Source organism: Branchiostoma lanceolatum, chromosome 9, assembly GCF_035083965.1.
Source record: "Branchiostoma lanceolatum isolate klBraLanc5 chromosome 9, klBraLanc5.hap2, whole genome shotgun sequence".
Lineage (NCBI taxonomy): Eukaryota > Metazoa > Chordata > Leptocardii > Amphioxiformes > Branchiostomatidae > Branchiostoma > Branchiostoma lanceolatum.
The window spans coordinates 21,058,368-21,073,009 of NC_089730.1; the positions used below are offsets into that span (position 1 = coordinate 21,058,368).

A 14,642-nucleotide genomic window follows, 5' to 3' on the forward strand; every position below is an offset into this window, starting at 1 on the left:
TCTACGGTCCGATTCACACACAAGTTTTCGGAGTCAACTCGAGCCTGTGTGCGAGGAGCTTCAGGCTGCTCAAGTGGAGTTTTCCTACCAAGAAAACGCTACTTGAGTGGTCTAGGGTTGTCCTGGAACAGACACACTCCAAGTCAACTCGAAAACGTGTGTGTAAACCCAGCGACACAGTTCTTGAGTTGGAGAAGAGTTGAACCTCTCCCATTATAAATGTAGTTGATAACAGAGTTAGGGAAGTCTTAAAGTGTGGATGATGATTAATCATTACGATACATATATAACATGAATGAGCGTACTCAATTAAAGGTTTATTTTAGTATGAAGCAATAAAACAATGTTGTACAAGTTGATAGATCGATATTTTGCATACAGGGTATGGATTGATGTTAACGAAAAGGTATAATATAACCTAGATTTCGAAGATTCGTTAACTACATTTGCTTTTGTTGAACGAATGTATCAAAATTCATCATTTATCATATATAAGTTATCATATATATGTTATATATATATTTATCAAACACCTTCGCAGGCTCAGATAGCCTGAATTGTGTGGAATTTATATAATGTACAGCTATTTATAATATCTATATATCATTTCAACATTAACACGGTTACTCAGACTATCTTTTCAGATCCTATAATGATATGATAAAATCATCGTGTATGCATCAAAATAATGAGCAAGACACATCAAAAATACAAATACTCTGGAGAAGTGAGAATCTTGAAAGCCTATAGCGTCCGTTAAATTTTACAACTATCACTGCGTCATGATTGTAAGACCTCTTTGGATAAAGGAGTGTCTGTGTCTCTCGCTTCTGCTGAGCGGCATCTTTTGGCTGCAGCTGGATCCGGCGGCGTAGTCGGTAGGGAGCGATGTTAACGAAAAGTACAATATAATCAAGTTTTTCTTCGATGGTCTCACAGACAACACAACAGCACTGAAAATGGAGTCTCTTCTGTGATTGTCATGTTTGTCCTTTGCTGAGTCACAACAGGAGTGAACATCAGGTCTCATATTTCAAACACATCGAAAAAGTGGTGAAGTTAAAGAAATGTACGGATTAATACAGCATAAGCAATCCACGGAATTATGCACACATCAGATACCCAGGTGTTCAAGACATTTTTTGGACCTCGGTAATATTGTTTTAAGAGGCTTTTTCTAAGAGTTATCATTGAAATTATGACTTATGAGAGTTGAAGATTCAGAAAATAGTGCAACCAGAAGACGACGCAAAACACCAGGAACAGGCCCGGGATCAGCACCCTTGCCGCGCGGTCAAGCTTCCTGGACAGTCGCGGTGGGCGTGGGGAGGGGTTCTGGGCGGGAGGCGGCGCGCCTGTCCCCGAGGAAGGCAGGTGGAACCGCACGGTCCGGGGCCGTGACTGAGGCAGGTAGTCCAGCAGGTAGGCGGGGCGGCAGAAGCGGGCCCGCGGGATGAGGACTTTGGGCTGGAGAAGTTCCTTCTTCCACGATTCCTGGAGAAACAGGAAAGACTTATTCAGGCCCACAAAACACTGCTTCATCAGGCGTCATTTCCGTCAAATCCTGATAAACCTTTATAACGTGTGTAATTTGTTTGCATGTGACTTAATTTCAAAATTTTAACTGGCAACTTTTATGTTTAACCAACCACTATGGCGGTCAGTACTGACGTCACGGTCACGTGGTTGCAAAACACCCTATTGATAGAAATGCTGTATTCTCAAGTGACATAGATCACGTAAAGAAATCCGCGAAATCCTGACAAACTTTTTTAATGGGTATTACGTGTTTGCACGTAAATTCAAATATTCAAATTAGCTGGCGACTTTCGGGTTTATCCATCAACTATGGAACACAGTAGGTAGTGACGTCATAGGGAACATCACTGACGTCATGATCACGTGAGTGCAAACCAACCTTTGCCAGTGCCCGGTAGTGGATATAGGAGGCCACAGCTGTCTCCAGTAGCCCGAGGAACACCGCCGCCAGGCAGCCGGCCATCCACACGTCAATGGCGCGGGCGTACGAGATCTGACACAATGTGCAAATGAACGATAAGAAAAGAAATAAACTTATGGAATAGATGATATATTGCAATATTTAACTCGCGTATATTGTGCAATGTGCAGTATGTCTAATGCCAGGGTCACATTTCTAAACCGGGGCCCGGCCGGGCTGTTTGCGGGAACCAAAAATAAAAATGTGAATCAAGTAATAATCATGTTCATGACAACTCATTTTTTACGTTTTGTGTGTTTTGTTATCTTTATATCCTACTTTTCGTTCCGGCAAACTGCCCGGCTGATCCCCGGTTTGGAAATGTGACCCACGTATACATAACACACGTCCACTTGGAAACGAATACTAAGTAGTTATCATAATCCTCATTTTTAGTAAGTCCAATTTTGTGTTATCGTTGAAGGGATTCATCAGTCACGGGTGATTACCAGTTACTAGAATATTCTTCAATCAGTGACTTGAAAAGGTAACAAAACACGTATACCTCCTTGATCACGGAATGACCTAGTCTTATTTTGTGTTAGAAATTAAAGTTCAACCTATTTCACATGAAATTCAATGCTTAGAAATAGAAGACAAATCTTACAAACTCCATGGGCTGCTTCAGGTCCGCTCCCATCACTAAGGTGAGCAGGGCGGACACGCCTAGCGACACGCGACCAATCAGAGCCGGCGTCTGGAACCCCATCCAGGGCGCCATCCAGGACAGCACAACCACCATGAGCGTCGGAACGAACGTCCGGAACGCGTAGAACCAGATTCGTCTGGATAGGCTCAGTCTGATCGTTAGGGTTGTGAACGTGTTGATCGCTGGAGAAACAAAAAAATTGTTTACTTTTTTTGTTTTTTTGTTTGTTTATTAAGTATGACAGACACCACCATGAGCGTAGGGACGAACGTCCTGAATAGCCTGTACCAGGCCCCGTGGATGGCTGTGAAAATAGTAGAAATTGGCCAAATAGAGTGAATAGTGTGCTAAGGGAGTCGGCTACGGAGAGAGGGTCCATTCATCCATCACGGAGCCTGCAAGTGAAACCCTGGCAAATATTTTCTCTATAGCCGACGTAGTTAGTCTGGTAGAGACTACGTCCTGAACGCGTAGAAACAGATTCTTCGAACAGACTCAGTTTGATCGTTAGGGTTGTGTACGTGTTGATCGCTAAAACAACAAAAGCAATTGTTATTTTGTTTGTTTGTTTTCCTTTGTTTATTCAGTGTAACAGACCTGATGAAGGTCCCGAACACGTGGAACCAGATCCGTCTGGAAACACATTTATCGAGAAGAGTAGGGGTGACCCGGTATTCTGGCTAAACACACGAGCCGTAGCGAAGCCGCATTGCACTACAACAGCTAACGAAAAAGCGTCATGTAGATTATTTTATTGTTAGTCATGGATTAGATTAGTTCTTTATATTCGTCAATTAATTAGCAATAGTTCAAGTCTCATGTGCGTAAGTTGCCATACACTGTACCAGTTACAATTGTCGCGCAATAAAGTCCTTCTAGTAATTGTATGTGTTTAGTTCTCAGCTCAGTCTGAGGTTCAACCGCTATACCTTTACTTTTGGTACTAAAATGTAAACTTTAAACCGCACGTACTTGGGCCTGGGTCCCCGCAGATGTCTACGTCATACGCGCAGCTGCCCACGTGTTCTGCGCAGTCTCCGCACGCGGAGCAGTTCAGCAGGCGGGACAGCATGCAGTGCTCCACGTCATAGGTGCATGTCTCGCGGAAATAAGGGCACACCACATCTGGGAACAACAAGAAACATGTACTTCGTTGATGAAGGTTAGACATCCTGGTAATAAGATATGCCAAAAATAGATACTCAAGCAGTTGGATTAAAGTTTGAAACAGTCAGATGTTTCAGACAGCATCCGCTATCTTTCGTCGGAAAGTCACCACGCTTTTCTGTCTCACTAGCCTGGGAACCATACCATCGGGGGCTCCCCGGTTTTCTACGGCACTGGGAGTGATGCCCGCCCGCCCAGACAGCTTAGCCCGCACGGGGGTGGGTTTACTGCCTTTGATTAAATTAGCTCGCCCCCGGAACTCTCTATGGCAGCTAAAGTAGACAAGCTGCGGAATTCCATATGGCAGCTAAGTACTACTACTAGACAGACTGGGCCCGGAAAAACACTCCTAAGCCGACCCCTACAGACCGGGACCAGGCTACCGTCTCACCGGAATCGTTTGTGAAGAAGCTGCTGTAGGTGGACTCCAGCGCGGCGCCGACCAGCTGGAACTGCGACACGACGTTCCCGGCGTCGGACCGGATCGGGGGTCGTCTGCTCTGCGCGGAGGGGAGCAGGGTGAACCGGACGCCGTTGTCTGGGGTGGGAGGTACAAAAAAAAAAATGAAAAATTACGAGTTTGTAGAGGACATGCTTTCTTAGCGCACGTGCTCGGTGCAAGACCAAGAGAACACTTATGGGAGATGTCGGACGACTCGGACCTCGGGTCATGGTCAACTCGGACCATCGCCCAAGCCCAATACCGGACACAGCAATCTAGGCACAAAGACACACACACGATAATAATTTCCAAACGAACATAATTGAACTTTAAACGCCGGCGGTACGGGGATCCATAAACCTCAAGTTTGTAATGGTCCGAGTCGTCCTGATCCCCTTCTGGGCACTGAACTTAGTTTGGGTTACTGGATAGCATCTCTACTCAAGTCAGAAACAAAGTCAATCATGATTGAGACAAGCTTGACTCAGTAAGAGTGAGTGCTTACTGGGGCCCACTAGCAGAAACAAAATTGATGCGCGCGCGGATGTCATCCATATAATCAAATCAACATGGCATAATAAGTATAAAACTGAATAAAGAAAGATTACAACAAAAATACAAACAGACAACAATAACTTACATGCGTGCAGTTTTACTGGGCACTCCTGGTCGTCGAACGGATACGCGTGGAGGTCTACGTTACATTTCACCTTCAGAACCTTTCTGGAATGGTGAACATGAAACAAGCTGTGAACATTCGCAAACCTTACAACTACTCCTGGGTCGAGTTGTGGATCCTAATAAATGTTAAACTTTCTTCCAACACTAAGGTATTCACGGAATCAAATTTTCGACGGCCACTGTCGCCTTCTTCAGGATCAATAATGACCAATCACTTCCGAACGTAAACTCGCGACAGGCGAAAATTTGCTCCGTGAATACCTTAGTGTTGGAAGAACGTTTAGCATAGCGTTATGTTTCTACCAACACAGATGAGCTTCCATGATAAGATGATCCTAATTATGAACAAAAAATGGCTGGTATGACGTCACATGTTTTGATGTGACGTCACGTGTTGTAGTATGACGTCACGTGTTGTAGCGTGACGTCACGTGTTGTACAGCAAACATTAAAGAATCGCGTGAAGACAATTATGCCAGTTGAAGACGTTTGCACAAATCAATTTATCTCGATTGAACCTGTCCACAAGATCTGCTTGACGTCATATACCTAAACGTCTGCACAATGAGGATCCTTAAGGATCCTTAAGCTGTGACGTCACCTATTACGTCACCTGACACACAAAGCCGTGACGACAAATACTACGCCAACTGATACACTAAGACTCTTGAGCTATGACGTCACCTATGACGTCACCTATGACGTCACCTATGACGTCACCTATGACGTCACCTGACGCACTGACGTCCTGTACTCACGTCATCTGATAGACGATGAAGCCCGAGTTGTGGAGCCACATCTTCAGGGACAGGTTGACCTCTTCCACGACTCCGGAGCTTCCCACCCTGGGCTTGGTGATACTCCCCACTCCCCGGACCTGGGATGGATGGACGGATGGATGGATGGATGGATGGTTGCAGGTTAGGAGCGATTGGGATCTAGACTACAATATGACGGGTGCATGTGCTTACACAGACAGACGCGCACACACACATTTCATGTGCTTACACCGTATTAACACTCTACGGAAGCTAAGGGTAGTCAAGTCCATTAGTCCAGAAGGAGAAACCCGAAAAAACCGTCTCGTAGCTCACCCTGTACACACTTAGTCCAGTATCACAGCCTGATGTCTCTCGATCATTTTAGGTATCATGTTCTTTGGTTCCGTTGGCTCTGGGCTCTGTAAGAAAATTCATGCAAATTATGCAAATATAGTACTGGACTAATTGTGTGCAGGGTGGGATAAGTTTCTCATTTTCTTGGCCTCTTGCGGGAATCTCCTCCTAGACTATAAGTGTAGAGAAACAGAACTATAAGCCCGACCTTATTTCCGAACATGAGGGCGGGGGACCAGAGAAGGGAGGGCGGCAGCGGCATCCAGCCTTTCGACACGACCCCAGCCAGACGTTCGTCTATCCACGCGATGTTGTACTCAACAGTCATGGACAGGTTCTGGAAACACAGGTATCCGCATGTTTGGTTCTCCTTTACGATTATTTTTTCTCGAAGCAGATGTTAGGATGTAATTTATTTTCGGTGAGGTACGGCTGTATTTTGCAGCGTTGAGTACTTTTTTCTATAAGATAATCAGGAGTCCTAAAAAGTGAATTACCAGATAAGAAGATGCTGCTCAATTTGCTGGAGTTAAATGTTCCCCGAACAGACGTGAAACACCAAGAATGAGCCGGATCCTTAGATCTGCTTTGAGATAAACTATTCGCTAGGAAGTTCAATATATATGTTTTTAGAAGTTTAAACTTGTTTGAAATGTGTGTTGGTGGGTGTGACTATTAGCTGAGAAATTTAGTATGCAAAAATTAACCATTTCTGTTAGAAGTCGAATATTCCGTACCGCGTTCTTCTCCGAAAGCCAATCAACGCGCTTGACGTAAACAGTCGACTGGACGTCTATCCATTTACCTTGGATGGAAGAATGGAGGAAGAAAGCATGAATGCATGAATATCAATTGATGCATGCATAGAAAAATGGGAATGCAAATTTACTGGTATGATTCGCTCAGGTTTAACCAGCCAGTATGGCGACTGTGGCGTCACGTGTTGTGGTGTGACGTCACTTGTTGTGGTGTGTGGTCACTTGTGGTGTGACGTCACGTGTTGTAGCGTCACGTGTTGCAGTGTGACGTCACGTGTTGTAGCGTCACGTGTGACGTCACGTGTTGTAGTGCGACGTCACGCGTGGTAGTGTGACGGCACGCGTTATGTCGTGACGTCATGTGTAGATATTTACCGTCAGTCCTGGGGCTCTCGTTCTTGTCGTACCCAGGGGGCAGCGCGTCTCCGCTTTTCAGCGCCGCGAACTCCGCCCAGCCCACCACTCTGTTGGTCATGCGCACAAGTCAACGTGTGAATAGCAAGGATACTATAAACAGTATCTGTGGCTATCTGTTACATAATGAAAGCAGTGACGATGATGATGATGTTACATAATTCAACTGCATTGAATAATCAAAATCAATATTTTGGTACACTGAAATTAGGAGGTGTCTTAGTGTGCGCCTGCAGTTTTATCAAAATTACTAGGTGTCACTGTTGTGTTTGATACAAGTAAAAGTAAATGAAAGTCGCCTAGCTGAATGCATACAAAACCCATAGATGATCGTCCAAAGATAAAACAAGCGTTCGGAGTACTCAAACGTAACCATCCGCGGAACTGCGGACACACACCACTGTCAAACAAAAATGAACCAACAAAAAAACTGACTACAAAACCTCCTTTTACACTTTTAAGTATGAAGGTTCACAAAATTGATTAAAGTTAATGTAATGTGATACAACATACGGCTCCATGACTTCGATCAGGCCCAGTGCGTAGGGCCGAGCCACCGTCTCCGGGGGGGTCGGGGTTGTGGTGGTGGGAGGGGGTGTTGTCGTCGGCGGGGGGGTCGTTGTCGGAGGGGTGTAGCAGAACGACGATTCTTGTATCATCCCTTGAATAAATGTAGATAAAAGTTACAGGGTTGATTCTTCCAGACAACTGATTTTTTTGTTATCCATAGCAACATATCTTATTACAAGCATTCATTAGAAGAGAACGTTTTCGCATGTGGCTACCAGTTGTATGGATTAAAAACGTATGATTAAGCTCTACGTGAAAGGACCCCCCCCCCCCCCCCCCCCTTAAGAAGCCGCCAGAGGCAAGAGAACATCTTTCTATCAGGCAACGTCACTCTGGAACACCCTCTCCACTGACACTCGCGCCGCCACCACGACTGCCTCCTTCAAAATGAAACTGTGGGACTGTTTAGGCGACCCATAAATGAAAAATAATAGATAGATACAAGAAGTTCAGTTTTAAATGTCTTACATGTGCATTCGCAGATGAAGGGGTACTCGGAGGGACAGCTGATGTCGGCGTGTCCATCGCCCTTCTTAATCCGAACGCACGGCCCGGAGTCGTTCGGCTCGCCGCAGCACCAGGCTTCGTACGGGTCCGAGCCGTTGTTGCAGTGTCTGTAGAAGCCTGCATCCTGGAACACAAACGTTGGGCATTGTTACCCGTGCATGTGCGCGCGTGTGTGTGTGTGTGTGTGTGTGTGTGTGTGTGTGTGTGTCGTGGTGGGTTCTTTAACGCAGCACCAGGATTCGTACGGTTCCGTACCGTTGTTACAGTGTCGGTAAAACCCTGCATCCTGGAACACAAACAGTGGGCATTGGCACATGTCAGTGTGTGTGTCGTGGTGGGTTCTTTAACGCAGCACCAGGCTTTGTACGGTTCCGTACCGTTGTTGCAGTGTCTGTAAAAGCCTGCATCCTGGAACACAAACAGCGGGCATTGTTTCCCGTGCATGTGTGTGTGTCGTGGTGGGTTCTTTAACGCAGTACCAGGCTTCGTACGGTTCCGTACCGTTGTTACAGTGTCGGTACACGCCTGCATCCTGGAACACAAACGTTGGGAATGCATTGGTACATGTCAGTGTGTGTGTCGTGGTGGGTTCTTTAACGCAGCACCAGGCTTTGTACGGTTCCGTACCGTTGTTACAGTGTCTGTAAAAGCCTGCATCCTGGAACACAAACGTCGGGCATTGGTACATGTCAGTGTGTGTGTCGTGGTGGGTTCTTTAACGCAACACCAGGATCTGTACGGGTCCGAGACGTTGTTACAGTGTCGGTACATGCCTGCATCCTGGAACACAAACAGCGGGCATTGGTACATGTCAGTGTGTGTGTCGTGGTGGGTTCTTTAACGCAGTACCACGATCTGTACGGTTCCGTACCGTTGTTACAGTGTCTGTAAAAGCCTGCATCCTGGAACACAAACAGCGGGCATTGTTTACCGTGCATGTGTGTGTGTGTGTGTGTGCGTGCGTCTGTGTGTGTGTGACTGTGTTTGTGTGTGGGTGCGTGGGTGACTGTTTGTGTGCGTGCGTGTGTGCGTGCGTGCGTGCGTGTGTGCGTGCGTGCGCGCGCGCGCGCGTGTGTGTGTGTGTGTGAGTGTGTGTGTGTATATATGTGTGAATGAGTGTGCATGCGCGTTTCTGAGCGTGACTGTACGTGGGCGTGACTGTATATGTGTGTGTGTGTGTGTATGTTAGCCGAGAATGCCTAGACCAAAACCTCTGCTTGGAGAATTAGGTTTTACTTACTTCGTCCTTTTTGATGCCAATCCAAGTGTCCGAATCGAAATCGAACCGTGCAAAATCCATGAGCAGATCGTGCTCGGCTTGGTCGTCCGGCATGGCGAGATGCCCGCCCTTGGTCAGACAATGCAGCTCCGCCTGCTCGTGAGACTTCGGGTCGTGTACAAGCAGATACAGGGATGATCCGTGTGGTTCCCAGCCGTCACTCAGTAGACACGGTTGGTCCACTGTGTGGAAATGAGAATTGGACATGCGGTCAGTAACGGTCAGTAACGGCCAGTTACGGTCAGTAACGGTCAGTAACGGCCAGTAACGGTCAGTAACGGTCAGTAACGGCCAGTAACGGTCAGCACAGCAAATAAACATGTTACAGACACGTCCGCTCCGCTTGTTCGTGAGACTTCAGTTCATCTACAAGCAGATACAGGGAGGATGAGCCGTACGGGGGGGATTGAGTATTCGGTCAGTAAAGGTCAGTAACGGTCAGTAACGGTCAGCGTCGACCGGTATCGACCAGTAACGGTCAGTAACGGTAAGTAACGGTTAGTAACGGTCAATTCCAGCCGTCACTTGGCATACACGGCTGGTCCACTGGAGGAGGGGGGGTGAACATTCGGTCAGTAAAGGTCAGTAACGGTCAGTAACGGTCAGTGTCGACCAGTAACGGTCAGTAACGGTAAGTAAAGGTCAGTAACGGTCAGTAACGGTCAGTATCGACCAGTAACGGTCAGTAACGGTCAGTAACGGTCAGTATCGACCAGTAACGGTCAGTAATGGTCAGTAACGGTCAGTTACAGCCGTCACTTGGCACACACGGCTAGTCCTCTGTGGAGAAAGGGGCGATTGTACATGCAGTCAGTAATTGTCAGTAACGGTCATCACAGTCAATAAACATGGTACAGGCACGTCAGCTCCGCCTGTTCGTGAGACTTCGGTTCATCTACAAGCAGATACAGGGAGGATGAGCCGTACGAGTCCCAGCCGTCACTCAGTACACACGGCTGGTCCACTGGAGGCGGGGGGGGGGGGGGAACATTCGGTCAGGAACGGCCAGTAACGGTCAATAAAGGTTAGTAACGGTCAGCACAGCAAAAACACACTGATGCAGTTCCGCTTGTTCGTGAGACTTCGGGTCGGGTACAAGCAGATACAGGGAAGCCGTACGAGTCACAGCCGTCACTTAGTACACACGGCCTGTCCACTGTGGAGGAAGGGGGGTTGGACATGCGGTCAGTAACGGTCAGTAACGGCCAGTAACGGTCAGTACCGGTCAGCTCTAGCACAGCAAAAACACACTGATACAGTTCCGCTTGTTCGTGGGACTTCGGTTCTCTTACAAGCAGATACAGGGAAGCCGTACGAGTCACAGCCGTCACTCAGTACACACGGCCTGTCCACTGTGGAGGAAGAGGGGTTGGACATGCGGTCAGTAACGGTCAGTAACGGTCAGTTACGGTCAGTAACGGTCAGTACCGGTCAGCTCTAGCACAGCAAAAACACACTGATACAGTTCCGCTTCTTCGTGAGACTTCGGTTCTTCTACAAGCAGATACAGGGAGGATGTGCCGTGTGGTTCCCAGCCGTCACTCTGTACACACGGCCTGTCCACTGTGTGGAAATGAGAATTGGACATGCGGTCAGTAACGGTGAGTAACGGTGAGTAACGGTCAGCACAGCAAATAAACACGTTACAGACACGTCCGCTCCGCCTGTTTGTGAGACTTCAGTTCATCTACAAGCAGATACAGGGAGGACGAGCCGTACGGGGGGATTGAACATTCGGTCAGTAAAGGTCAGTAACGGTCAGTAACGGCCAGTAAAGGTCAGTAACGGTCAGTAACGATCAGTGACGGTCAGTAACGGTCAGTAACGGCCAGTAACGGTCAGTGACGGACAGTAACGGTCAGTGACGGTCAGTAACGGCCAGTAACGGTCAGTAACGGTCAGTAACCGTCAGTAACGATCAGTAACGGCCAGCACAGCAAATATACGCGTAACAGGCAGGTCATGGCTATTCTAGTAATAAAGATAATTCATATTAGTAAAACCGTAAGTTCTGCTGCAGTACCATAGAAAGCTGATAGGTTATTGCAGTCGACCTTTTTTTTAAATTGTCTGTCTGATGATGTGTAACAGAGAATAATGGAGGGTAAACGAGTATGAAATAGGAACTTGTCGTTGTCGTCGTCGACACCTGCCCACATACCAAATATCTTAAAGGAAACCCAAGCAATATTAGGGCCCGAAAATCGGATTTTGAAAGTCAATTTATTCAGTCATTTCTATACATGATTAGTTCAAACAACATTATCAGTTATATAGCAACGTCCATTATGCAAAAATATGACGTAGTTGTGATGTGAGAACTCACTGAAAATCGTGGCCGGAGTTTTTGTAGGCTCGTGAAACTAAGGGGATCATCGTACAGCACGATTTTGCGCGGTTTTAAAATGCTCAGTATAAAGTTATTACGCAAATGTGCTAAACAATGTTAGTAGATGTCACTACCATAAAGATTTTAGCATTTTTTTATTTCAATTTTTTTTTTGCCCTGATATTGCTTTGGTTTCCTTTAAGGATGCATTCGCAACTTTTCGAGTTATGCTCACACAAACACACAGACGACGCAAACACAACCCTTTTTGGTGACGGTAATGAATCTGAGATATGTTAGCAACACTTACTGCCCATAGTCTCGGTCACGGTCTCAGTCACGTTTTGACCAGCTGTCCCGCACAGAAGGAAGCAAAGCAGCGCGTGTAGAGCCAACACAGGCAGCATGTTGTTCCCCGATCCTGTTGTACGACAATTTTGAAATCATGACTTGCTGCAACGCTATTTTCTGCGTAACGAGGAATTACTCAATAACGCTTAACGCTGCATTCAGGATGACAAATAAGGCGCTACGTAGAATTGAAACGTCCAGTAACGCTTCACGATTAATATATCGACAATGCTTAACGTTGAATTAGAGCGGGTCGGGTACGATTAACGGTGACTTAAATAGCGCATAACGCTTAACGGAAAAGGGCATGCAGGCCCTCTGGTACCTACGATTGTCACGATCGTCGATGGAGGTTAGACATCCAGGTATATGATACGCCACACGACAGGTACTCAAGCAGCTGGATAAAATTTCAAACAGTCAGGCGTTTCAGACAGCATCCGCCGTCTGTCGTCAGTGACTGAAGGGACGAACTGGAGAACCAGGTTTTATACCCCTGATTGTCACGATCATACAGCGTTATGAGGCGGGCATCTGGGAAAGGTGGTATTCAAGATGGCGTCACTGTTACAGGCGACGTCTTTCCGTCGAATTTGTTGATAGCCAGAGAGTCGCCGAATTTCAAAAATCGTCAGAGTCTCGAACACAATTTTCTCATGAAAATCTACCCTGTCACATTGGACGGGACTCGATGACCTGCGAACACCGTCTGATCTCTAAAAAATCGCACGATGATCGAGGGAACATTAGCAGTATTCCTGTCGGGCGAAAAGAGTAGGGGTCCTTCCCGGTGTGAGCGGTTGAAAACCCGCAGTCCTATGGCCGCACATGGGGCAATCGTCGTATTGAGGTCACCTGAGTTAGCGCCTCTCGGACTGCGAAGTGAGAGTAGTGGGCCTCCTAATAACAAAATGTTTTTTAGAGACTCACAGACTCGTCGAGCTATAGACCGATCCTGTCGAACACCAGATCGAACGTATAGAACCCCCTAAGAATCCCGAGTTCGAAATAGAAGAGGGGGCGTGGCTTTGGGATTGAGCTATTGTCCTTTTTCTGTGACGCAGGCTTAAATAATTGATAAGTTTCTGCATGGGAGGGGCACTAAGTACGCTTTACGCTAAATCAAGCCGAAGGCCGGCTTTCTTTTAAGCTTTACGATAATGGAGAATCCTCTTAACGCCACCTCACCCCGACTGATGTGACGGCTAACAATTTTCCCTACAGGTGGCGGGAAAACCAAAATGGCACAAGAGTGCCTACGCAAAAAAAAGAAAATAGTTTTGACCCTGCAGCTGACAGATAAAAGTGTATCTTTTTTGTCGTGGTGTTTCCAAACGATTTACTCCAAACAAACAATGTTTGCGGTATATTACATAAGACGCAATCGCATGCATCGTACTATAAAACGTATCTGTTTTTCACATTCACGAAGTGAGTAGATTATAGGTTTTGTTTGATATTGTATACAAAATATGTATTTGTAAACTACTAATCTAGTTGTCACCTGTACTTTAGAGTATATACGTACAATAAAAGTCTTCATTCATGCATTCGGTATATCTCTGTTGTCGGATTTTTACTAAGGCTATGACAGAATCGACCATATTAAAGCAAGAATGTAAAATCTTTTCCGTCACAGAACAGCTGGATTTTGCACCACACATCCACCATACCCAAAATGCTCCTAATTTGTCCTACGATATGTGACCGGGCAAGCCAGGGGAATCTTCCCCGGTACAATGAACCTGTGAATACTGTACAGTGCGCCTGCCTTCTCTGTCGCGACCAGTGGACGAATCACCTCCACTTTCACAGGGCTATAACCAGCTGCCTGTATGATCGCTGGTGTGCTGTGATGTAACTTCCAGTTGAACAGACCAGTAGACAATCAGAACTCAACAGAAACAATGTTTTTCTGCTGCCCAGGCTTACAGGGTTCGTCATAAAAGAAGAAGAAGCGAGAAGAGGCCAAATTAACGTAATCATTAGACTAGTGCTAACTTATCATTGTATATTATATGTATGTACAGTGTATCTGCAAACTGTGATGTTTTCTGTTGTGACCTGTACTGAACCCAGGGGCATGTGTGTGCAATAGAGGTCTTTATTCAATAAACGCATCTAAGAGGGGCGTGGCCAACTTTTCCAGGCCGATTGAGCATTTGAAGGCTTCAATGTGATTCGCATACTCAAAATTATTCATACCTATTCTAAGTCATTGTGACGCTATAAACGGCACTTAGAGACCTGATGACAACAGTACGTGAATGGATAGGAAACAAAGACTGTTGTAACAAGAAATGCTTTTAAAAAAAGCTGGCCACGCAACCATTAGATAATGGTGAGGATGAAATGGTGGCTGTTCGTGTAATGACTTGTAT

General features: G+C 46.3%; 1 protein-coding gene across 1 annotated transcript; it reads right to left on the minus strand.

Moving 5' to 3' along the window:
• Positions 1-136: 136 nt before the first annotated feature.
• LOC136442712 (glycine receptor subunit alpha-2-like) lies at positions 137-10,958 on the minus strand. The gene is made up of 16 exons (XM_066439655.1): positions 10,874-10,958; positions 9,543-9,763; positions 8,782-8,834; positions 8,558-8,588; positions 8,264-8,426; positions 7,739-7,886; positions 7,187-7,275; positions 6,791-6,858; positions 6,262-6,390; positions 5,697-5,815; positions 4,898-4,980; positions 4,207-4,353; positions 3,621-3,773; positions 2,607-2,830; positions 1,919-2,032; positions 137-1,494 (listed from the first exon to the last, which is right to left on the minus strand). The coding sequence occupies exons 1-16, from the start codon at positions 10,956-10,958 to the stop codon at positions 1,204-1,206; spliced, it is 2,118 nt and encodes a 705-aa protein (XP_066295752.1). The 3' UTR covers positions 137-1,203.
• Between the last annotated feature and the right edge of the window lie 3,684 nt (positions 10,959-14,642).